Source organism: Conger conger, chromosome 9, assembly GCF_963514075.1.
Source record: "Conger conger chromosome 9, fConCon1.1, whole genome shotgun sequence".
NCBI classification, from domain to species: domain Eukaryota; kingdom Metazoa; phylum Chordata; class Actinopteri; order Anguilliformes; family Congridae; genus Conger; species Conger conger.
This window is the reverse complement of record NC_083768.1, coordinates 20104084-20130848: the sequence shown is the minus strand read 5'-3', so window position 1 is coordinate 20130848 and position 26765 is coordinate 20104084. Positions and strand designations below refer to the sequence as shown.

General features: G+C 41.8%; 1 protein-coding gene across 2 annotated transcripts in view; it reads left to right on the top strand.

Moving 5' to 3' along the window:
• The window catches only part of LOC133136547 (RNA-binding motif, single-stranded-interacting protein 3-like), a 161938-nt gene that overhangs the window by 60970 nt on the left and 74203 nt on the right, over positions 1 to 26765 (top strand). For both annotated transcript variants that reach the window (XM_061254132.1, XM_061254131.1), the window contains exon 4: positions 5301 to 5392. In XM_061254132.1, the coding sequence (XP_061110116.1) occupies positions 5301 to 5392 (92 nt within the window). The remainder of the gene's footprint in view (positions 1 to 5300; positions 5393 to 26765) is intronic.

Sequence of the window (26765 nt, the reverse complement as noted above, 5' to 3'; positions counted from 1 at the left end):
TGCATCAAAAGCAAATTATAAAATAAAAATAATCCATGAGGTTTATAGGGTACTCATGAAGAAGCTTATCCAGACACTCTAGAGAGGACTCAAGGAATATGGCCAATTCTATACCTACAAATGTACAGTAATGGTGCCTGGTCTGAATTATGGAGAGAGAAAAAAAGAATTTGCATGAAAATGAACACGTCTCATAAGTCACAGTTTTCCATCATTCTCAACTTAAAGCACTACATTTTTGGACTAATACACAAATGACATGCCATTAGTAACTTACAAAACAATACTAATTCAATGAGGATTAATTGAAAGATTGAATGTCACATGCCATCTATTCCTATCTATCTACAGTGACCAATGCTCTTTGCTCCAAGAGTGGCTTCTCTTCAGGTGAAGCCCCACCCCTCTGTGATTCTTGCATGGGATAGCCACATTGAACAATTGAGTGTTGATACACGTGTGTGAAACAATTCCACTCTGGTTTTAATTTAATTCCTTTGGTGAACTGCATGCATCAGTTATTTTACTGTATGTTGAATGCACAGTGCATAGGATGAAGCAATTGCTTTTTATAGAATACTTTCTCCTCCAATTCAAAAAATAGTAGTAGATTGGGATGAGATTGCATGCTACTTCATGGTTTATATGGGCAATAAGAGTGTGCATTCATGGCAAATCATGTCTCCATATGTCACATGGTAATATTAAAATCCTTTCTTATTTTTGATTGCATACATCTATGATACCTTCCATATAATTAATGAAATATGTCCATAAAGCTGAAGCACTCAAATGTCATTGTGCATAAAACATTTATTTTGCATTTGCATTTGAGTATTTTCACTCAGCTCTTCTCCCTCTTTGGAGAGGTTGCCTGGGAAATGAAAATCTGTATTGATCACAGCCCTGCCAATTTATTTCCTCTTGGTTTGAGTGGTTGGACTGAGGCACATAGGTTTTCATTCTTTATATTTGGATTTTAATGATTTACCAAGTCTCAAGCATCCTTCCCTCTTAGCCTTAACTGTGAAGCTAAAAAACGATTGTTCCCTTCCTGGAAAACAAAGTTGTTCTGAATTTCTTTTTAAAGCACTCATACCAGAGGAATGTGGGAATAGTGAACTCTGATGTTTCTATGCCAAGCATTTCTTGAATGCTTTGGCTGTTTTTTTTTTTTCTTTCTCTCTCTGAAAAATGTAATCATTAGAGACACTCAATGTATAAAAATAAAAAAAGCATACAATCAGAAAACAAAGTATGCTCAATGGAAAAACACGCCTGGGATAAACTCTGCCAAGATGCATTGATATGCAAACTGTAATCAGTAAATGTAGCTCCTGTCAGGATGTTGTGCTTAACCTTCCTAAGTCAATTTGACCCCATTTAGTGTTTGACATCTCTTAAAAATCTGTTAACCTTGTTTCATATTGATACTGTATGATTTTTCTAATTTTGTGGGTCTAAATGGTAAACATGCAATAAACATACTGCTATGCTAAGGGCTTTACCAACTTTGCATACAAATGTATATGTGGGGTTATTTTTACCCTCTCTAACTAGGCTATATGAAATGTAAGATAATATACAACCATTTTTATCTCAGATATCTTTGTGGATTCTGGTGGCACTTTCCCATACAGGTGCCAAACTTTCACTTACTGTACCTTAGGCTCTAAAAGGATGTTTCTCACAGATTTATCTTATTTTTGGATAAAAGGCTAGTAATTTCGGAAACAATAAGAAGGCGACAACCAAAGTGTCAAAATATTTCTGTGACAATAATTGTGTGTTTATTTAAACTGTTGGGCTCAATTAGACCCCAAGCATAAAAGCGGTCATAAAACCTTAACATAATATGAGGGTTAATATAGATATTGAAGAGCCATGTGAGCCACCCGGGCTATACTGCATCATCCTACCCGGCAACCCAGCCTTATCACAACAGCACAGTTCAAGGAAGTTTAGGAAATGTGATAGGGTAGATTACCTATGGCCTTTTACTGTAGCTCTGCTTCCTCTATTAAATAGAGATATGTAATTTAGTACTGCTGCACAATATGTGACATGGAGTACACACACAGTTAAGTTTAGCTGTGTTGTAAGCGCAACATAATTTTTTTCACTTTTGCTTTTTACGTAGGTTCAGTCAGGCTTGCTACGATTTTACAGTGTGTCTTTAAAACCTACTGTATGCGCTACTTAGAGTATTACGGATTGCATAATATGTCAGTGAAACTGGCAGAAATAAAATACAGTTCAAAGCACTCCAGCAGAACAAATTGTACTCCAGATTGTACTTTTTTTTCTTTCTGGGTGAATGAGCTGATATGACTATTGGTGTTTGCCTGATGGGCCTGAAATGCACTGCAGGCCAGAGCTGGTCTGCCCCAGCCTGCTGACCCACTGGGTGAACCCATGCACTGTCTGTACTCATCTGCCTAGCCTGCTGAACTGTAAATGACCACACATGCACTACATCTCACCCCAAGATCCCAGCCATTTATGAAATGGAGAATAATTTCTAGGTTGGCTTTTTTGGCTTTTTTATATATATATATATATATATATATATATATATATATATATATATATATATATATATATATATATATATATATGTATATACATATATAATGAGATGAATTTCATTTTGGCAACTTTTTCTTTTCCCTCTCATAATTCTAGTTTTTCTACATGACTGTGCTTCTGACATAACAGAAATCTGCAGTCTGTGTGCGTCTAGTTTTAATGTATTTGTTATATTCCATGAGTCCCTCTCTTGTTGGGTTTGAAACTGTGAATGAGAGGTGTAGATGAAAACAGACTGTAGTCTGTCATATGCACTCTGCCCTCCCAGTGCTCATAAGCTACCTAAACTACCTAGCCTGGTTAAGTAAAGGTTTTTCTTTAAGAGAACCACAAAGAAAGCAAGCACAGGAAAATAGTAAGGTTGCATTAAGTGGCATGAACCAATTTAGTTGTTAAGTCACTAACTACTTAGAAGTTATTCTGTACAGCTCTGTTAATGTTCAGTATTTGTACATCATTAATTATTGTTAACGTTTAAATTAGTCATTGCCATTTCGTATTGGAATGGAAAAAGTCAGTTAATGTATTTGTCATCATATGGCTTGCTAATGTATAAATATTAATGTAAAAAATACATTAGTTAATTTCATGCTTAATTAATGTATTTGTCCATTATTCATTCAGGTTAACAACTACATTAGTTAATGTCAGTGCATGAACCTTATCATAAATTATTGTAAAAAATCATTTTTGAAACAGAAATAGAAGGGAAACAGATTACATAAATGTACTGTACAGTATGTGCTTGTTAATATCTAGAAATCAATATCGATATCTACAATATCTGATCTAAATATATGCTTTTGCCCATGACCAGTTTTAAAGTTAGCCCTGGGGTTTATTTTGAATGTCACATTTCCAAAGTGAACTCAGAGGGTGAACTCAAAGACTGCAGAACATGTCCATTGTGTGAATGTAGGAAGGGATAGGCTACCTGTAAAGCTCTTGAAGTTGAAATAGGCCGTGTCACTTTCGCTTTAGCTAAGGTGCGTCACGTTAGTTGCATACCATACACTCACACACCTCAGATGGAATTTGTTTTGTTCCAGTCCACCACAGTTCTTCCCTCTGGTTTAATGGGATGATTGGTGGGGTGGATGGGGTGTTTTGTATTGGTGAGGGGACTGTGCTTGGGTTCCAGTCTCAGGTGGTCTCCCCCTGATGAAAAAAACACCTCAAGCTAGTTTTTGAGACATGGTTTAGCTGGTTGACCAGTTTAGACCAGTTCCCAGCTTGACATGGTTTGACCAGCTGATGCTATGTTTTAGACCAGCTTATGCCTAGCTAGACTACTGTTATGACCAGCTTAGCTAACCTGCTTGACCAGTTCATACCCTGCTAGACCTGTTAATGAGCCGGAGCTGGGATAGCTGGATTTTACAGCAAGGTCAGCCATTTTATCCTTGAGAAAATAGTACCTATCCTGAATTGTGTCAGTAAAATATCCAGCTGTATAAACGGGCCTGGATTTAAAAATGTAATGTGTACTATGTACAGGCCTGTGTCTTGTATGAAATATTGCTCAGTTAGTGTGAAGTTGTGGCAATAAGGTTTTGACCCTGACAGTTGAGGTTGTGTACCTCAGTTGTGGTCACTGCTGCTGTACAGTGTAATTAGCCTCTCCTTTTTCCCATAATTGCTATTGTAAAGCGTAGCTTAAGATGAGACTTTGGCCAGCCCATCGAGTAATTAAGCAGCACTCCAAATCAAAGTGTATATTATAACAGTTTTTTACATTTGTCGGGCATATGGTAGAATTCTCACATGAGTGGAAGTACTGTATATCAGCATTCAGTGATAATTAGCATCACTGATGATCAGTCCCTCTTGACTCAGAATATCCAGTTAGTCAATTCTAATGATTTCTCACACTTACCTTCATGCCAGCCTATGAGAAGGACTGAACATAATCACTATGGAGATTTCGACCTCACCCACAAAGGCTCCTTTCCACATTATCCCCTTCTTATTACATTTTACTTCTAAATCAGTAGATCAGAGGGCAACATTGACTGCTTTTAATCCAGGACAAAATTTTAATTAACACTGATGTGACCTCGGAGTAATACATCCCTGGGAACGTTGGGATAACAATAACTCATAAATCACAGCTGGAGTTTTAATTTTGAACTTTTCAGGGAGTGATGGATTTCCTGAAAAAAAAAGAGTCATACCGCTTTCACCTTTCAGGGAGGGGTGCTGTTGCTGGGAGGAAAATGGAAAAAAAAAATCTGCAAAGATGGCTGACGCCTTTGCTTAATATTTATATGGTAGAACTGTCGGCAGAAGGCTGGGAAGAGGAGGGGGGTATTGTATGCAGCAATGTTGCTGTGATTTTTAATATATGCATATATCATGATCGCACTATTGTTGTCACTATACAGTAAGGTTGCTGTAATCACTGTGTGGCAATCTGAGAATTGTGTGGTGTGTGTTGAGATTTGTTTCTCTCTCAAAGTAAGGGACACTTTGTCATGGATGGAAAGTCTATTACAGATGTATGTGTTCTACTTAATCGCTGAACGCATGCACATATATACATACTACTAGCTGACAGATAAAGAAACAGCTTTGTTTAAATGATGGGGTCGATGTGAGCACAGCGCCCGGTGGAAAAAGCTTTAAATGCCCTGAGGACTGCAGGTTTAGCCCTTCCTTTGCCTGAGGTGACAGCGCTCATTTGCTCCCTTTCTTGTTGGTGTCGTTGGCAGGTTATGGCTTTGTGGATTTCGACAGCCCGGCTGCGGCACAGAAAGCCGTGTCCTCACTCAAGGCCAGCGGGGTGCAGGCGCAGATGGCGAAGGTAAGAGCCACCCTCTCTGTGTGTCAAACCCTCCTGCCCCGTGCGGTCATTACAGACAAACACAGGAAATACCCAGCCAGTCACATGATCAAATCTATAGTTTGCATGGAGGAAAAGCACAGTGCAGGAGGAAAGCCATCCCATAATACATTGCATACATAATACGTAATTTCATGATTATCTGACGGAGGACAGATATGTCCGAAATGTAAGTCATTTCTTCCAATCAATAAAAGTTGCAAACACAGGAGACACAGTGTTTCGGAATTATTGTTTTGTTTTTGGCTTTTGCATGTCTCCAGCATCTGTGGTCTTCATGTTTCTATTGTCTTTAGAAAACAATAGAAACATGACGACATCACCTGAGGTTGCTAATGTGGAGATAAATTGGCAGACACGCGGCATGTGTAACCCATGTTCTGGAGGTGACCTGTAGAGGGCAGCGGTGTGAAACCTGTAATCAGGACAGATGGAATCTGCAGCATAGTGACAGATGGGTCATACCAAAGAAGAAAAAAAACTTTTGATTAGGAGAGGTGTCATTAGATTTTGAAATGCGATTGACACCAATGAGGATGGAGATTCTGATGATGATGATGATGATTATGATAATGATGACGATGTGTCTTGGAGAGGTCAGCACTCGTTCATTCTGATGGAGATATCTTGAAGTGGAAGGAGATTGTCATCTCTAAAGTAAGTGCTGAGGCGTATCACATTTGGAAACGAGCGATTTATCTAGTTACTCTTTCCTCAAAGTGTCCTTCCTCCAATATTTATGTCATGTCACCCTTACAGAATACAAATGGGTTATGTAGCTTTAATGCCACAGTTAGAGTGTGTGCAAGCGTGTCTATCTATGTGTGTGCATTTTTACAGCCGTATGTGTGTGTGGGAGGTGTGTGTATGTGTGTGTGTATGTGTGAAAGAGGTCATCTTATCATCAAGTGACAGTGACAGTTTTATTTTCTCTAATGCCCATGTTGATGGCTTCACTGACATGTCTTTTCATCTCACTTTTCAGCAACAATGTCATAGCCAGTCTGAAGCTTTTCTCATTTCACTGTTTCCTTCTATGTCACCAATCAAGTTCTTTTTGGGCTGTGCTGTCAGGAATCGCATGATACATTGTAAACTGCGCTTCTCATATTATTTTCAGTCTGTCCATGCAATGTGGTGTAACCTGGCAGTTGGCAACGAGGAAAATTATGGTTTGAAATAACTACAAACTACTTCTGCGCGCACCCACATGCGCAGACATACAAATGCCAGCCTCTCTCTCTCTTTCCTCTCTTTCACTCCTCTCCTTTCCTCTGTAGAGGGGAGCATTCATCTGAGTACTTAACTGCCTTTGATCCGGGCCTCACACCGCAACATGTATCTTCAGCAAAAAATAATATCTGTGCAGGAAGTGCGGGAAAGCCAGAGGCTTTGAGCTCATTAAGCTGAATTGAATTGAGTAATTGGCTCATACCGATTTCTGCAGTGCTGTTAAAACCTTACCTTTTTCAAATTAAGGACCATTTTTTAAACAAAAAAAAGGTTGAAATAATAAATTGCATTCATTTTTCATGATAGTCATGATAAGAACAGAACAGATTTTCCCCGGGACATACCGGACCACACCTTGTGCCTTTTCCTGTGGTGCCGCTGTCTCTCACAGCAGAGGTGGTGAAGGTAAAAGGGAAACTTTGGTTGAACACGTGTGGCCATTTTCCCAGCAGACAGGCCTGCCTTGTGGCAACCGGAAAGAAACCCTTCCTCCACTGGCCAACATTCACCCACCCCTTCACTGAAGATCAAAATCTGCCAGGGCAAAGAGAGATAAAACAGGAAAACAACCAGTGAATGCCAGGGAGCTGTCAAAGGCATGTCAAATGCCACCTCTCTTCTCCTCTCCTCTCCCCTTGCAACTGCCTGCCATTTTCTCCTCTCTCAGATCAATATGAATTGCAACGTGCCAAGTTCTGATTGCCGTGTCCATTTCCAGGCATCTTACAAGACAGCTTGTTGCTGTTTAACAATCTTAAGACTGAGAAAATGCTGTGCATCTTTATGAACAACTATTGTCATAGTTCTGTAGCCAATAAGCTAGCCACTGATTCAGAGCAATAACACACAGTCGGTCTGACAGATACTGTGTTTATTTATGATTCATAGTTGTGCCCGTGCCTGATGGTTCTTCATTCAGGAACCCAATTTCTCATTTTGGTCCTTATTAAGCAAGTCTCAGAGTAGGGTGTAGGTCTAGCATTAGTTTTGCTTGTAGACTCATTGCGGGTAAAGTTAGAGCAGGGAAACCTGGTCTTAGATGACCATCTGAGATGATAAATACCAGCCCAGCTCTGGTTGTGGAAGATGTTCGATTTGGTATGAAGATTGTGTTTTTGTGTTTGGTTAAGATGTATTTTTAGCTTGCCGGAAAAACTTAGCCATTGTTTTATAAGGCACATGACAAGCACCAAAGTATCTTCATGAGCTAAAATGTGAATTTGTCCTGTTTAAAAAGATAAAGGTGTAACATTTGAGTGTTACCCTGTATAATTCCAGAAGGTAATGCCTCTGGAGCAAGATTTTGTCTGTTCCAATTTTGTCTGATGCACCTTTTACACTGATGTACCTCAAAGCCTTCGCCTGGAGGAAGAACACAGAATGCGACTGAGGTGCGGCAGTTTAAACAATGCAGCCTTGTCCTCAGCATTAGCTGCGTGTGCTCCACGTGCTATATTCTATCTATCTGCAAAGAGAGAGGACTTCAGCTCTTGAATTATTGATGAATTTCCCTCATCTGTAGACTATCATACCTAAATGTACTGCACGTTCCCTCATATTTTTGTGGACTTGGATGAACTCCATGTTTTTGAGGACCTATGCGCTGGAACAGGAAGGGGTGTGGCACTGCAGAGAAACATGGACGCCAAGCAGCTGTGAAGCCGGGCCAGACTTTCCACCCTCGTAACCTGCCTTTCCTCCGTGTTCCCTATCCTCATTTCTCCTTCTGATTTAAAGGAGGAAAACATTTGTAGTCGAAAGTGGGCACCCAGGTGCTGCCTGATTTTCTCAATTTATTTTTGAATGTATTTGTTAATGCATTTTTAAGGAGGGGTCATTGCATCATTAAAACTTCACAGGTCGACTGAATGTAAAATGTAAAAAACGCATTCTTTGAAAATGAAATCCCACCCCTCTAATTTATGGAAAGACATGATATTTTGGTCTTATAGTAGCTGAAATATTACTTCTTCGAAAATGAGCATGTTTGTATTATTATCAACAGAGTTCAAATAACTAGTGACATTTTGTTTATCTGGCAGCCATATTCATGACCATGTCCAAGCTTACTTTGGCACCTATTATTTATTTGCATGGCTGGATATATTCACTGAAGCAAGTTAACCTCCGAACAAGGCTGCAAAACAAGATTTTGTCTGGGATCCAAGCCTTAACTCTTGCATTACAATTCAAATTCAATCACTAGGGAAATACATACAATTTTATATTTAACATGTTATAATATAATAAATTACTTTCTCTCATACTTTGCATATAAGCAATATGCAAAAGTCAGGGTGCGCCTCGCCATTACATGTAGCCTACAGTATGTATTTAATATCACGTAGCCATGTTTGTTGATGTTGTGCCAGAGGGGAAGAGTCTCTGGTTGTGCTCTCCTGATTTCCCCTTTCCCCCTGTCATGCGCTCTGATTGGTTGTAGGTCATCACTGCTCTTATTGCTGGTCACAACACTTTTCACACTACATGATTTGGACCCCCGACAGGTCTAGATATTTAGCCTGCCTGATATCTCTCAGGCATCTGCGAAGCATAGGCGAGTCTCTCGAGTCGCGTCTTTGAACAGTTCAGACACAGAGATCCCCAGAAACTGTCAGTGAGGGGAAAATTGGGGCTAAAATCATGTAGTCTGAACACGGCATTACTGGTTCGGACACAGAATGCTCACTTCAGAGTCAGTGTGTGACAGGCTGCTGCTGAGGTAATGGTCTCCCATTGTTTTTATGTTCCTTTAGTACTTTAAAACAATTCAAACTTGGGGGAAGCGAGCCTGATTCATAAGTTAGCATTGTGTCTCCCCATGTTAAGACAATTAATCATCAAAATTTCACATTTTCATACTCAAAACATAGTATTGGTGAAACGTCACTATGCCAAAATCAGTATTTACCAAGCTTTGGGAAATTGGAGTCCCCCTGTGAATTTAGGTCAAGGTTTTTCAACGGGGGTGATATTGAGGTTCACCCTGACTGCTACTGTGCTCAGTGTAATGTATAGGCAAAGGCTCTGTTTTCTAGGAAAGGCAGCACCGTCAGTTGCCCAGGTAACCCCGACAGTCTGACTGCCCTTCACTCTCTGTACTGAGTTCACATTATAGTTAAGAAATACACTAAACACCATTACCCCATCTGCCATGCTATGAATATTAAATGTGAATATTCACATTTAACAATGTTAAAAGTGAAAGGAACAGATCTGTTTCGAGAAGTTTCTTTATGTATTCAGATTGTTCACATTTATATCCAGTGTGATGCATGGGGTGCAATCCCATATCTAATCCAGGTAATGTCTCTTTTATTACAGTTTTGGAGGATAATGCTTAAAGTTCGTGGAATGGCACATTTAAACGTGATGAACAATATTGATGAGTTTACTATTATTTATAACCACTACTTTGGTATTGTTTGGTAGAGGGTCACCTTGGTTAGCCCTCAGCAGGGTTTTAGATAGCCTTGAAGGTAGAATGTAACATTGTTTTCAGTTTTACCTTAGGCAAAATGCATTCTATTTTTAATGCCCCCTTGGCCGATTTTTTACCACAGCAGGATTTTTAGTGAATTTCACAAGACAGGCTCTAAGAGCATCCCTTTAAATAAAGTATTACTTCGTATCGGATGGCCCCCTTTTTATTATTAGCCTGTGGGCAAAGTTGATATTTATTTTCAATGTTTATTTTAGGGAGGGCAGTATCTGTATCCAGATTTCATGCTCTAAATAATTTAATTAACCCTATTATTGATATGATCTGATATTTTAGTTGATATTTCTTGATACGCTCATGAATCACAGTTGAAGATCGTTCCCATGTCTCTGCATAAGACTAAATACTCACTTAAGCCAAGCAAAGTTCATTTATTAAGGTTGCAAAAGCAGTGTGCTTTGGATAGAAGTCAAGGTCCCCATTCACCATGCTACAACACCTTTACTTGAAAACGGAGGTGAAAAAATTTCAGGTTCAGAAAGTAAAAGCCCTCCCAGTACCTCGATTTTCTAATTAGCACAATTCTTCAGCCAGGAGGTAGAACTAATTAGTGAAATCAGCTGGCTGAGTTCACAGGTGTATGAAACTCACGGCAGGACTTTCTGACCCGACCGCACAAAACATTCAGTCTGGGCGATTTTTTTATTAAACAGCATATGGCATCCGAAAGAAATCACATGAGAAATTCTGTATTAATGAATGTCTTTTAATCACCCAATCAATAATTCAATCAGTCCACCAGTAAATGAATCAGAATATCCCATCTTCCTACACAGAAAGCTAGACCACCGATTGAGAATCGGCGTACGACTTCAACTGAGTTGAAGGACTTTATTTTTAACCTTTTTCTTCATATAGCAGATGTGTTTTAACTACATGAGGGAGATGTATGCATATAAATGCACATGCATATGCAATTTGCTCCACGGCGCACCCTCTCATTCTCCTCTATGGAGCTGTCGTAGCTGTTTTTTTCCCAGTGCGGGTAGTTTTGAAGGGCAAAGATGCAGAGATGATCCGTCTGAGTCGCCATGCGGGGACTTCCGATTGCTTCCACTGTCTTAATATTCTAATTACACTTCAATCATCTGGCAGAGCGCGGCGTGAGGTAAATTATTCTGCCGAGCTCGGTCTCTGCTGGAGGAGAACTGCTGCGATGCGTCAGAGAACGAGGTGCCAGCCAGAATGTCACAGCTTTTTCTCTGCAAAAAACAGGCTGCGCTAATGAACAAAGTTACAAACTTATTGATGGGGTAAGTTTATTTTGTTCTCGTGGAAACAAATCGCTGTGAAACTTTTAATGGTCGAAGCCGGGGGTTTTCAACTGGTTTTAAACTAGTGACCCCCCACACCCAGGCGCGAAGACGTACCACGGATGGCCAACTCAAAAAAGGTTATACTTTAAAAATAAGGTTTTGTAAAGATTGCAAAAGGATTAATATGACAACAACAATATGAAATAATGACAATGTGATACTCGCCAGTGTGTGGTCAAACACTAAATTAGCATAATAGACCAGTTGGAGCCTCTGGTCTATGTGGAATTTGCTATGAAGTACAGCATTGTAGGCATTACCAAACTGCAAGCTCATTGAATGGGATCTCATCTCTTGAAGAACCCATTCTTTTTGATGTGGCAGCAGGAACATTTCTTTCCCTGTCTCTGCCAATTAGGCACTTCAACGCAACCATCTGGCCGTGAGAGAAAATTGAAAGGTTTTTGTTTTTTTGCTCTAAACGACCAATCACAAGTCAACGTGTCCTGCAGTCTTATGACTGGCTCCCATAATTATGTGTGTTTATGGTTATAAAATGAAAAGTGAAACCATTGTTCCTGGCTCTGTGGGTCTACTATTGTATGTTCAATTGTAGCCTATTATATTTTTGTATTCTCCTTACTGAAAGTGATTTGGTAGTGTTCAACTCACCTTCAGTTTCAAAGACTGTAATTCCTGGGTTATTGATTTATTTTAAACTGTAGGTTCTAGGCACGTAACGTGCTCCTTTTCTCAGCATCAGGTGCAATCCTGGTAAATAACACACCCTTGGTCAGTACTACAGTGTGTGCTCTTTCTGAAATCTCTCTGATCTCTTCTTTTCTAAAATCTCTGGGTTGTGCAACGGACGAATCTCCTGGCTCCCTGCTCTTTCCCCTAGCCTTCCGTTAGAAGAATCGATTCGGATGCCCCATCTCAATTTGTCTTCATCAGTCATACCAATTAAGTCAAAGTCAAGCATCCCATTGCTCCATTCTACCGAGCAGCAGATATCAGCCAATCCCATTACAGCTTTCCTGAATTGTATACTGTTATCTGTGAATGTCTTCTTTCTTGCTCTCAATACATTCAGTTAGTTTTGTTCAGTTTTTATTGTATCTACTACTTGCAAATGTACAGAAGCAATAGCAGGGTGTCTTGTTGAGAAACTGGATCCTTTATCCAGAAGGTTGATGAGGAGCAGCTAGTGGTTTGACAGCTAAAACTTTCAAGTTGTTTTTTAACTGTTTTGACTCCTCTTTCCGATGAAAAGTTGTGCCAAATTGACAGCATAGAAACAATTGAAACATGTAAATATGTCTAATGTGTCTTTTTTGACCTCTGAATGTTTCAGCTAAATCAAAAAGACAACTGAGGACTACTCTAATGTATCTTTCCTCTTCGAAATGATAGGAGAATGGTATCCAATCCCTAGATTATTATAAAATAAAAAAATTATATATGTTTGTCTGTCTGTATTCAAGCTCTTAGGTTAGATGCATTTACATACAAAGGAATTGGCTGCAGATTGCCAAAGTTAAACTGAAACTCATTTAAAAAAATGAATCTAAACTGTTAGTCATGGAAAGATTTCAAGTTCAATAAAGAGGGATACTACGATACCCTTGAACATGGTCCTTTCAATGACAGATGGTAATACGAGGGTAGGACTTCAGATCTAAAATATTTTCTGTGCAGAAAGTGAATAACTGCTCTGGTGTTTTGAACATGTGTGCACATGCTTGAATGCATTTACAGTACTGTAGAACCTCAGAGATCCGAACCTCAGAAAACTTAAAAGTCTGGTCAACCGGACAGGCTATGTAATCGGAAATATAACATTAATGCAAAATGACAACGACAAAATGCAAACAAGTAGCTCTATTCATTGAGAAAAAAATACTGTTCACAAGAAAAGTAGCCTACCACTTTTGACATTTGACCGAGACATAATCTTTTGTTGGATGGAAGCGAGAAGCGGGCAAATCATTTTAAATCCAGCAAAGATTGCATCACACTAATGACTACGGCCAATGCAAGTGGCAACTTTGACTTTGACTTACCATTGGAGTTCATCCAGAAGAGTGTGAAACCTTGTTGTTTTGCCAACATCACTATACGGATTAGTTTCTAGGCTATTGTTGGTTATTTGATTGCACTTTATATGACAGTTACTGGTTGTGCAAATGCCATTATGGTTATTGGTTATTATGATTTGACATGAACTGAACTGAAATAAATATTTAATTTTGTGAAATTGGTGCATTTCAGTGTCACTTTCCGGAACTTTCCAAACAACCTATCATTCCCGATCAGCTTGGTTCTCTGATGTTCTACTGTACATACGAATGAGAGGATAACTCCTGCTAAGCTGCCTGGCAGTGAGGTTTCTGTACACAGAAGACCAAACTGTCATTTAATTCCAAGATTCATCATAGCCTCAAAGCTGTCACATTTCTAAAGGACACAGGCAGGGATCTGCACAACACTGCAATACCCTGAGAATTTGGTGGAGTTTGTGATTGCACACACAGGCACACTTACCATGTCAATCAACGCCTGCGGACTCCCCAATGTTCCGAGATCAGATTAGTTTATGTGAGTTTGTTTCCCAGTACTGAGAAACACTTTGAGCATAATTATGATTTAATGCTAATTTTAGGTTCCGCTGTATGGTCTGCTCATTGCTCGTTAACTGTGTTTATTAAGTAGAATGGATGCAGCAGTCAAAGCACCAAAGACGAGAGACAGGGACAGAAAACAATGGGGGAAGGGGACTAGGTGCCACATCGTACCACCTTGAACTTTAAATTAACACTGGCACAGTGAGGGGGCCATTTTATCACAGCCTTCCTCTCTGGCCAAAGAGCAGAAACCAGCTAAAGCCAAGCCTCATACTCTCATACCAGCAGCCTTATGCTCCAGTGACCTTTCAGGTGAAAATGCTCACTTATCATTCACCTGAATCCAATTTCTAAGTCAGCGAGGGCTTACTGTAATGGGTCATGTGACTGCTTACTGCAATATTTACCTGCTGCAGGGAAGCTCCAGGGCTGGGGAGGTGATGACTGCATGCGAGGGGAGAAATGAGGCGGGCGAACAGAAGCGAAACGCACATCTGGGCGCACCTCGAGTAAAAAACCCTGGCTGCTTCTCTCGCTGTACTAACCGCCTCTGACACCCTGCCAAGGTCAGCTTAGCAATTACAGTCACAGTGGCGGACTGTAAGTCTCAGTGCCCCGCAGGCCCGAGTAGGCACCCGAGTGTCCTCTCATCCTGTGAAGTGGGTGGATGTTGGTGGCGATCGCCAATGCAGCAGCTGGGGTAGCGACTGGGAGTCAGGTCTCCTGTGTGGAACTGAAATTCTCCATTGTCTGAGACAGGGCCCTCACTGCGAGTGGGACCCCCAGGCAGGAAAGAATATAGCTCTGGGACAACCTTTATTACTCCTACTGGAATTCTTATGGGCCATCTCCAGGTGTGCCCCCCCCTAAAGTTGTGGGCCCCTGTGATCATCACTACCTTTCATTCCACTACCGACAATCCTGCCCCTGCATTGTCTTCGTCATGTGGGGTGGTATTAGCTCAGGAGGTAAGAGCGGTTGTCTGGCAGTCGAATATCTGCAGGTTCGATCCCCCCGGGGTGTGTCGAAGTGTCCCTGAGCAAGGCACCAAACGGCCAATTCCTCTTGATGAGCTTGTTGGCACCTTGCATGGCAGCCTTTTGCTGTGAATGGGTGGATGTGAGGCATTAATTGTAAAGTGCTTTGTGTAGCCCTAGTTGCTAGAAAAAACAATGTATAAATGCAGTCCATTCGCTGTTTATAGCACTGTCGTCATGCTACTTAACTCTCACATTGGATGCAAATACCAAGGTGCAGTGCAAATCATTCTTAAAGTGTTTTGTTTGGACATGGCACTGAATCAGATAACGAATGCAGCTGAAACATATAACTGCAAAGTGAAGCTATAATTGGTGGTTCTGGATATTTATGATTGATATTTCAGTTAACATAAATATAAATACAGTATTTCTCAGTTACGCTCTGCTCTTCATTCTAATTGTATAAATAAATGATACGTTTTGGAGGTGGCGTTCAGTAATCCCGAAATTACATGTGTTTTTCATTACCTTCGTATGAAAATGGATTTGCTGTCAAATGGCATTGGTAATGGTGATATTAGTTTAATCTTGCACCAGCCTGATATATAATCATTGTTTTCACATAGGCATTGAATCAAGCTCCCTCTAATTTGCATCCTTTCCGTATTTTTTTCCAACATTCGTTATAGATTGTCTGTGCGGTATGACCATGCTGTGTATTGTTGTTCAGTCCCTATATAGGTTTGGTCAATTTTCTCTATTGTGTCTATGTTATGACTGTGTTATGACACTGGTTTGAAATAGTGTTGTGCCCGTGCTGATTCTGTTTGGGGTTGGTCTGTTTGTTTGTCTTTTTTGCGATGTCTCCGCATCATATTTTGTTTTGTCTGTTTCTCTCCATGTTGTGACTGTGTTGTTTCTCTGTTGTTATTTTGGTGCAAGCTGCTCTGATTCAAAACAGATGTCCAGTTATGGTTGCTAGATATCTGAGGAATTAATGTTGAAAAGCAGACAACACAGTGAAAACAGAAGAGAAATGCATTACCATTGACTCTGGGAGGCAGTAAGCACCAGCAGAATTTCTAATGCTGGGAAATGGCTCAGATACTGAATCATATTTCCCTTACATTATTGCTGGGGAAATGCAATAGTATACACAATTACCTGGTGTACTATATGGCCAGCTGAAAAAACCTTGGTTTTCCCCCTCTCTGTGCCTCTCTAAATCCCTTATTTTAAATCCTGATATTGACAATAGACAACACACATCTCCCATCTTTGAGTTGATTCACAGGCACCAGTGCAGGCCTAATTGTATTTTTTGTGATTTCACAGCATTTGTGTTATTCATGTGATGGTACATCTATAAGTATGCATTCTTTAAACAAGATACTTAAAATACATTCAGAAAATGGGTTTGGAAATCTCTTGCACAGCTGCCATTTAGCTACCAAAGCTGTAAATGACATTTCCACATGCTTATATGAACAGATGCAGTAACTGGGCAGTCATTAAAGAAATGGTCTTTTTTTTTTTTTTGAGTATCACAGCAGTGGATTCCCAAGGTTTTATGTGTGTGTGTGTGTGGGTGTGCCTGTGTGCGTGTGTGCATTTTCTGTGTACGTGCATGCAAGTGAATGCTTTTATGTGCATTATGTACATTAAGGCAAGCTTGGGATACTCCCTAGCAAATTCTGGATCATAGCATCATCATTTAAACCAGGGACGTCAGAGGTAGATTGAGTTAACATGCAGTACAAGCAAGTCTACAGAAGTGTGTTATTTAAATTACCAGCCCGTGAAGTTCTCCATGGTTTAATATTTCTGTCCATCTGGTACTGTAGACAGGAGTGTTCCATCTGCCACCTCACTGTCCTGGATCACAATGCTTTTGTAAAATTCACAGTGACACCAGGCACCAGTGTGCCATTCATCATTTAGCAGCAGCGTCAAAATGACACATCTGAACACATCCTGAGGATACACATGTAATAACATGCAGCCAGCAGGTCTATAGAAAATCTCTACTGCCTTTGTCCACTTCTTCCCAAGCAATGCCATTCCATTAAAAAACCTATGTAAGTCTTATACAACTAAGGAGTGACCAAGGAGTGATTTTCTCATTCATACAATTCAAAGCAAACTTTTTGTTTCAGTAAACTGAAAAATAAGACCCAACACATAAATGAATCATTATTGGCATTCTAATTATTGTTGGCAATACCATTGTCACAGAGTTGTTTTTCCTTTTGTACATCACCCCGACTATCATGTAGTTTATTTTTTGATTAATCATAGACTGACAGTATCTACTGTTAGTCACCTTCTCCTTGCTCTGCCAAAGAGAGAGAGAAAGAGAGAGCAAGAGGACAGAGAGAGGGGTTACATCCATCACAGGTTAGAGTAAGCGCTTGAACAGGAGGAAGGAGAAAGTGCCTCCAATCAAATTATTGGATAATCTAGTCACATTGTGAGTAATTGAAGGGCTCTACGGGCTGCAGTGATTTAGTTTGCTGCGCATTAGCTGTTGAGCAGGCAGGCTTTTAGCGGGTACCCTCAGTACCGGGGTCTCCCTGGGAGGTCTAGTGAGACGCGGGGAGGGGTCAAAGCCTGTGCCACTAACTGATAAATACCTTTCATCTTCAAGGAAGTATCATTTTTGCTGCTGTCCTCGGTTCAACTTTCCAGTTGTCCAAAGGTTCAAATGTCCAGCTGTCCACAGTAGCCACATTGCCACCGCTACTGTTATTTCCAATAATTATGTGACATACATTCAGTTTTATAAGGGATTTGTTTGGTTTGTTTAACTGTTTGTTTTACTCTCTGCTAACTTCTCTTAGAGTGCAGTAAGGACAGTACGTCCATGCATCCCTGTTTGTTATGTAGTAATTATATTTTATTGATTTCAGTTATATAACATATTCTTAAAGTGTTCAAAGCAGTCTTTGAAGAATGGCTGGTCTGCTGTTATAAATTACTTCATTTATTTGTTCTCTGTGTGTTCAGTTCAGTTCATGGTCCATCTCCTTGTAAACAGGGTGAGTTTTCCAGCTTTTTCTGATTTGATATTCGTAACAGGAAGTCACCAGATTTCATTCCACATCTCCTTTTCTAGCCCATGCAAATTGCATGGCGTTCCATGCTCCATCCAGATTCTGTGCAAGGAAATGGCTCTGCGGTTATCTTTGCACATGCGATTTCATTGTAGAAACAGCTGCTGTCGGCTCAGCTTGTCCTCTGTTAGGAAAAAAATCATTCCTATTGGAAAAGTCCTGCTGCTTCCGGCCTTGCCAAGAGCTGGCGAAGCGCGCGTTGTGGCTTTGCTTTGGAGCCGGCCGGCTTTTCCTGGTGCTGTTCCCGGATCAGAGGGGATTTGGCCCGGACTCTTCCGCAGGTTAATAGAATGATGGGATAGCGCGCGTACTGGCGGCGAATCGGCCACAGGGACGCCGGCGAGCGAAAACAAGAAATCGATGGCGGTAATAAATACAGAGCGCAATTAGGTGCGTCTGTCTCTCTCTGCCTCAGACGGGGCTCAGACAACCGGGAGAACACGGTTAAAAACATTACCTTAACAGGGACGAAATCCCTTGGATTTGCAATGAATATGGTGCCTAGTTTCTGCACGACGGCATTTCAGCCAGAAGCCCCCCCGTCGAGATCTCCCCCGTCCCTGAAAAGGGCGTGGCACCTCTCTGAAATGACTGGCAGTCGTGGCTCCTTTTCATTGGCCACCTGACATGTGCACTTTTACATTTGCATAGTAGTCTTCAGGCTCTGAATACTCCTCCAAAATGACACTCGGTTGGAATTCACACAAATGATTAAAAAAATAGAAAAATAATAAAAAAGCAAAACTATATTTGTATCTCAGATGGAGTGGAGGGGATAATCCACTGGAAGCTTTTGTTGTTTTAATTTGGTGGTTAATGTTTTACGGAAGCAAATGCAGTTGGCAAATGTCAGCATTAGATTATGTTTTGCTCCATTCCACTCCATAAAGGACCGATCCAGCCCTCATTTCATACACCCGGCAGTAAATCAGGGATGAAAGCACAAAGCTGGCAAACTATATTTGTAGACTATACTTTCTATTGTATATAGCACATTTGCTGTCTATGTTTGCAACATCAGAGAGGGCCCAAGGTCACATTTTTCCAATAAGATGTTATTGATTCCTGTACTGTGGTGAGCATGTCTAGAAAATGTTTTGTCATGACCAAACAAATCAGTTTATTGTAATGCTCAATTCTGCCAATTGATTGAACTCGCTAGTGTCCGGGCTTTTGATCAAACTAACTTTTCAATCGTGGCTATGGGATTTGCCCTGGGATTTGGATGGATCATTGGCATGGCTTTGTGTACGGGGAGTTATGAAAGAGAGAGAGATAGGAGAGAGATATAGTGGGAGTGAAAGATGAGAGAGAGAGAGAAATGTACTCTGGGAGGTACAGTTCTGTAGTAAAGAGAGAGGGAGAGAGAAAAAGAGAGAAAGAAGAGAGAGAGGACACAGATGTGCTTTAAATGGAGGTTAGTGATGTAAGTGTGCCCATCAGTCCTTAAGCTGCTGCTTCTGCAAGCCTCCTCAGAGCTGGGCACTGGCTGCAGGGAAAGTGCTTTTAGTCCCTCAGTCTTTGAGTCTGTTCCTCCTTACTACAGTGGCCATATCAAGTGCCCTCTTCCACAGCATCAACAGTGGTATGTTTAATACATAAGGCTGTAATCGCTACAACAGCTGTGTCCCCACTCTGCCTGACTCTTTTATTCTCTCTCTTGCTCTCTCTCTCTCTCTCTCTCTCTCTCTCTCTCTCTCTTTCTTTCTTTCTCCATCTTTCAAAACACTCATATGTGTACACACACACACTCACACACACACACACACAGATATAGATGCAGACATCCACATTTCCCGTGCCTGGCAATGACCTCATTTTAAGTCTTGAAACTGAAAAAAATCAGATTATTCCAGATAAATATCCAAAATAAATTCTTCAATCGGAGCACATTTAAATGCAAATGCATTTGCATTTGTATCCTTTTCCCCCGCTCCGCGTCGGCGAAAGGAAAAAAAAACTCTCCCGCCACGCGAATGGAAATCTACAGAGGAATGCATTGACATTTATTAAAGTGAGCATCTGAGGGCTGTGTAATTGATCATGGCCGGGGCCGACGCCTGCGTCTCCCCAGCCTTCCCCCGGCCTGGCCCCGGTTACACGGGGCCCATTAGCATGGCGGGCAGCGGTGGCTCCCGCTCCCGTGCATCCATTTGAATAAATATGCCTTAATGGGAAGGCCTCGGCGCAGCTGCGGCAGGAAGCGCAGATGTGGTCGCCGCGGACGCGAATCGGTAACCGCTATGCTAGCTGGGGAGGCGTCGTTCGCCGCGTCGCCGTAGCGGCCACCTATGGGAGGCCTGCGGGGCGGCAGATGGAGTGCCAGGTTAAGGAACTGGGGGCGGGGGGAGCAGTCCGAGTTCCAATCCAGGGTAGGACGCTGTGGCTGCACCGTTCATCACTGAAATTGACCTGATGGTTTCAGTGCGTGTCCCGGTGCTGGGATATCGCTAGCCTACAGAGTAACCACCACAGCGTGTAGGTGTCCGTGGTACCTTGGAAGAATAGTGGAATTACCTGGTTCAATGTGCATTTTATCCTTGTCTGGGGGGGAGGTCCAGCTGGCTGTAACCTATAATTGTGGCTGAATTTGTCAGATACGGCTACCCTGCGCAGAGCCATTACGCACATAGCGGGCAGTGCCGGGTTTTTCCTCTGACTCACTCCTGTTCCCCTTTTAAAAGAACCCCTCGGTAACCTTGCACCGCCAGCGTGACTCACAGCAATGCTCTGAGCACCTGCGCAAACTCACAATGGTGCTGGAAAACGGATGACCAATCAAGCCTCAGCACGCAGACACGGGCACACTCTCAAACCCTGTCGTATCATATTTTGAGCATTGCATCCTGGGTATTGGAAGGACCTGATGTTATTCTACATTTTAATAGACATTTTAACAAGTAGTTTGGAGATATTGAGCTTCAAAGCTTTCACATCCTAACACGGCAAAACTGAAACACAGTTCTTCATAGAACAAAATTACGGCCACCCTAAGAGTAATCTGAATGTACAGTACAGTATCACAATCCTATCAAATTGCCCTAAGAACAATATATTTACAACACTAACTCATGTTTGTCAAAAATATCAGGTAGAACCGTCTAATGTTAAGGACTCATATTGTTTTGTGGAGAGCTGATGGTTGAGCTCATCACCTCAACTTTTGCATTTGTATTTTCAAACACACAACCCTGCTGATTTAATTTGCTATCATACAGCTGTGATATCCTAACATGTGGCTGTGGAGTATGTCCATGATACGAATGCTTTGATTTGTTATTAGCAAAATATGACTATGTGCTTTATTGTAGTGCAAATGTTCAACATATTTCACAATATGCTAGCTCTTCTTACTGCATGTGAGAAATCAGAATTGTGTGTGTATGTGTATATGTGTGTGTGTGTGTTTGAGTCTCTGTGTGACTTTGTTTGCTGACTCTGGCAGTCCCTTGCTATGTTTTGACCTTCAAACATAAACTGCTGTGGTCTGCCAGCACACATACAAACACAGGAACAACAATTAGAGTTCCTCATTGCATTATAATCAGCTTTTCAAAAAGTATAAAGGGCAGAGCAACATTTGGACGGCAGAGTGGTATAGGTTCTGCACAGGATCACGCGATGACTAGTGTCAAATCCAAGGAATTGTTTATGCCTTGTCCTCAAACAAGACAACACCAAAGCAATCACAGACTGGAAGATCGGAAAGATCCTCAAAGATCCTGCTCAGAGGTATCGACAACAATCCCCTGACGTGCTCTCAAATCTCATAAAACCCAAGATGGCTGAGTACTGATATCTTTGAGTAGGGAGGGTGCACAAAGACCTGAAGACAGGGGCGTGAATAACTGTGACCCACGTGCTCCAGTTTCGGTCGCGGCAATAACGCACGCACAGGTAACATGCCCTGACCCCGGCGGGCTGAGCCAGAACAGCGCTGTCCGATCGATCTGGACCCATTTACGGGCCGATCGATGGAGCCTATTGACCCTGCTGGCTCAGCTCGGCTCCTCGGAGACGGCTGACCGCTGAACGCCGGCCGACGGGACGCGGCTCCCTGCTCGCTCTCTCGCTCTCGGCGAACCCTGCCCCTCCCGTCCACATTCAGGAGGAGATTATTCTGCATCGCGTTCTCCCATACGGCATCACGCATAGGCCACACAGGAAACTGCAGGCCCGGGTCGACCGTATGACCACTACTGAAAAAGCCACCATCTAGGTCCTAGCATAGAGATGACCCTGCACGGTCATCCCTTTAGCACAGCGCACACCCTACGCTACTCCAGCACTCCGTCTGAAACTCCGCCAGCTGCTCTGAATAAATATCTGTACAACTTAGTCGACTGTGCAATGCAGTATTAGTGGCAGGTGATATGAAACTCATTAACACAGATTAGCACACGCACAAACAATATACCGGTACTTTTTCCGTGTTCCACTGATCCACTGGCAAGGGATGACAAACAGCCTTCTAAAATGATACTGGAATTGTGGAATTCACTATGGGATCTTTCGTAGTACATAAACCTAACCCGAGAGGTGACACGGAAGCAAATGTCTTCAGCTGTACCTTCTCAGCACATATCCACCATGCTGGAGCCTACATGGCATTAACCATCCAGCCCCCTTGGGCCCTTTCATGTGAAGTGTGCTACATAAAAATGAAGCGGAATTGAACTGAATGGCTGGATTATACAGTGTAGGTTTAGCATAGCCATTTCAATGCCTCTGATATGGGTAATCATAGCTCTTTGGTTTCTCCCTGTGTACTGGGCTGTCGGGTTGTATTAGATGTTTTATGATCTTGCTGATTGTTGCAATGACCTTGTCGGTTAAATGTGTATGACGCGGTCCCTTGCTAGTTAGTTAGTTCATTATTGTTATAGCTGGCTCTTGCAATGTTCCATTTTGCCCAAGATATGTTGCGTAGTTAGACTACTTCCAACACCCCCTCTTCCATCCCCAACAACCATTCGCTGTACCTCAGCGTACATACGTAGCTACAGGAATGGGCATGCTTTTCACTATCACATCTCCCTGTCTATAGGTGCCCTAACCAGTATGCTGCTGGCTCTGGCATTTAAGGGCATCACACTTGCCAGTTGCAAGCAAAAGCTTGTGGTCACTGATACCACAGGTCATTAAAAATACCTTGGCACTTTTTCTCAAGCGTCAGTTTGAGAATATTGGATATTATACTCAGTTCTTTTTCTTTGGCTGGTCCTGAATCATCCCCAGAGTTTAAGTGTCTTTATAATGGGAAAGTGATAATTCTGTGACAAAGTAATCACTTGTTGAGGGGTACATGGGAAAAGGCGGTCAAGGAGCCTATTTTCCTATAAGCCTATTTAAGCCTCCGGTGTGCTATTATGCTGGAGCACTTGTCCTGCTCCTTGTGACCCTGAAGTAGAATGATTCTGCTCCATCTATATTGGTGAGACCATTTTGGCTCCTTGCTGTGGGGCCTAGACCCAGTTTTGTTCACCCTCTTTATCCGCGCCGGCTGAAACTGGTGGAAGCAAAACTCTCTAGTAGCACCTCTTAGTTTCCTCCAACAATCCCTGCCGTCCCCTGAGGAGCGATGAAACACGCGCTCCAGGTGCCTCTGATAATGATGAAGAAGTCTGCCCATGATGCCAGCACACCTCCCCGCCCAAACATCTCCCACACAGGAGCTCCGGGGCCCTTCTCTCATCGTCACGGCTACCTGGAGGGTGTTGTTTACAGCGAGAGCGAGCGGGTGGGAATGAACTGCAAAGCTTCGGCAGGCTGTACAGTTCTGAAAGCGTTGTATTGGGCATGCGGTTGATGTATAGTCACTCCTTCCTCGGGTTACGTCTCTGTTTATCGGATTATGCTCTGATTTTGTCATTTCGTAAAAACTTCAAATTTCAAATTGGCTTTGCAGTCTGGGGCATGACCTTGGAATTGTATGGTTCTTTCTGTGTTCTAAGTGGTTTTGAGATATTGAGCTTCAAGGATACCAAAGTGAATGGGTTCTAAACAACCTTTAGAATTTTGCATTTTCTCTAACTTTTAAACAGTTTTTGTGTGTAACATTTCACACATATATTTAGTGGCCTATAAACAATGTAGGTCTCATGAAGCTGATTATTATTATAATCGTACTTCATGTAATCACATCATTAGCAATTAAATTAATGTGAATAATGAGGATGGGGATAAATTCAAGTAAATATCATTCCAAAATGTCACTAGCTAATTGTGTCCTAACAAGAACATCCCCAGCAAATTTATTAGAAATACACCAAGTTGTAAATAACTCCCCATCTCTGAAAAAAGGAATTTGAAGAATAAAAATGTTTGTTCTTTTTCCCCGCTGTGCATTCTCTGAATAAGTTTCTTGTCCGCCAGGAGCTTTAATGTCACTGTCTGACAGAGTCATACCGATGATATCAAACTGACACCGTGATCAGAATGGTGTGATGCAAATAATGTGCTTGTGTTTTTATCTCAGAGACTTGTACAGACACAAGTTCCCCTCTCGTGGAATAGGGAAATAGTTGAAAACATTCTGGCCCGGCATCCCTTGCTCTAACCAAGCTTCATGTTGTACCTCAGACCACCTTGTTTACAATTCGCAATACTGAGCATAAAGAGTCACAATCTCTCTCAAAACATTACACTCACGTTCCACAAAATAAGTCTTGGATATGAGCAACAGCATCAGTGGACGCATTGTTTTTCAGAGCTTATGTTTGCTAATGTCCCCGGTCTTTTTCACTCTCGCTGTCTCTCTTTCTCCGTGGTAGACGCTCAGAAGAAATGGTGGCTTTGATATTGAAAACAGCTTGGGCATGAAAGGCGAGGGGTTATGAGAATGTAAATGGGAGCCTTTTAAGTGATAAAATCACCCCGTTAACAAACACCCAAATTACAGGCATTTCTTTAGAGTCTCCCTCGCTCTCTCTCTTCATCCCTAAACATTTTTCCCTTTAATTAAAATAGACTTGCCGCATTTACTAATGAGATACATTATGTTAATCAATTAACAGGTTGGCGACTGAGAACAGTACCCACACAGACACAGTGGTCGTGTTAGAGGAAGCTGCTAGGATACCATTTCCATTTTACTCTGTAAAATGGAAAACTGAATACCAATGTCTCTTAGTTGCTCTTGGTCATCTCTCTCTCTATCTCTTTCGCTCTCTCTCTCTCTCTCTCTCTACTATATTGCCTATATTGAAGCACAAAAAATGATATGAGATAATGTTGCTGATACTGTAGATTCTTAAAAGAGTTTAAAGTAGGTATTAAATACTACTGAAACACCATGCTGAAACACTGAAACACCACGCTGGCTTCAAAATGATCCTATTACTGTATGTATTTTCTTTCGTATGCAACATCATTTGGCACAGCTTTCAACCTGTAGCTTACATGCTTGCATGTGTATTAAGAGAACTTCAGACTTCTTGTCTGATTGGTATACTGTATTTCAGCCTGAAGCCTCCTGCATCTAAGTCTGGTCTTCAGTCACACTATGTTTACCAAGCATGCTTATTGCCAAGTGAGTCAGTATGATTGGTCTCTCTCTCATCCATTGTGCTTTGTTACTGTACTGTGCTTTCACTGGAGAATTTTGTTTGTTAAGCCTGTTAGTCAAAGTAGCGCTCCACCAGTACTCTACACATGAGAGTTAAGCATCGCTTCCCAATAGAGCTGCATTCTGACAATCTGCACCTTGGAGCACCTATCCGACGTCAGCTCTCCTATCCAAGCACTTGTTCCATTAATGAGTCCCTCAGGGGATCCTGGAAAAAAATGTGCTTCATAGTCACCATTACAGCGAGGATAGCTTCAAAGTGCTTCCCAGGTCATTAGCATGACAGGACTACAGGACGTACTCTCATTGTCTTAGACAGTGTACTCATTACTGCCCAGACAGCGTCTGTCGTTTAGCTACTGGGAAGTATGAACCCAGGAGCAGATCAGAGACGAGACCGCATATCACCATGGAGACGTGCGAAGTAGCCTGTCTATATCTGAGGCGTCAATTAGTATCGCCGTTACAGGAGCCAAACTTCAACCTGCATAGAGCAGGGTCCAGACCTGGGTGTTGCACTGCTTTTATCTTCAACAAAATGCTACTGAAACGCCCGAAATCTTCCAGGGAAATATCCAGCCATATAAATAGATAACAAGCAACCAAAATAAATCAGGTTAGCAAGACGTCATGGATGAGAGTGTCCACTGCTCTGGAAAAAGAAACACTTTTTTGCAGATGTTTTATTCCTTCATCCTTGTGTACCCTGAAAGAGGGTGTTCATTCTCATCGTGGCGGAACCAATCAGTTTACTGAACCGTACGGCACATTTGGAGATAGGCGTCGGGTAGCCGCATGGCCAGAGCTCCACGGCACAAACCATGCAGTCAGTCAGGCAGCAGAACCTTATCTGCTCCGTACAGTGAAGAAGGAAAGCCCAGCTTTCTTCATGCCCCTCCCTTGTGATAATGTTGGACCCCGGTCTCTCTTTTAGCATGACTCTTCTATCAATGCAGTGTTAGTGGGTCACTAGGTCACTAATGTGTCCACTCATTGGTTGTCACGGACATAAAAATAGAAAACTGTGCCAGTATCTCTGCAGTCAGGTAGGAGGCAGTA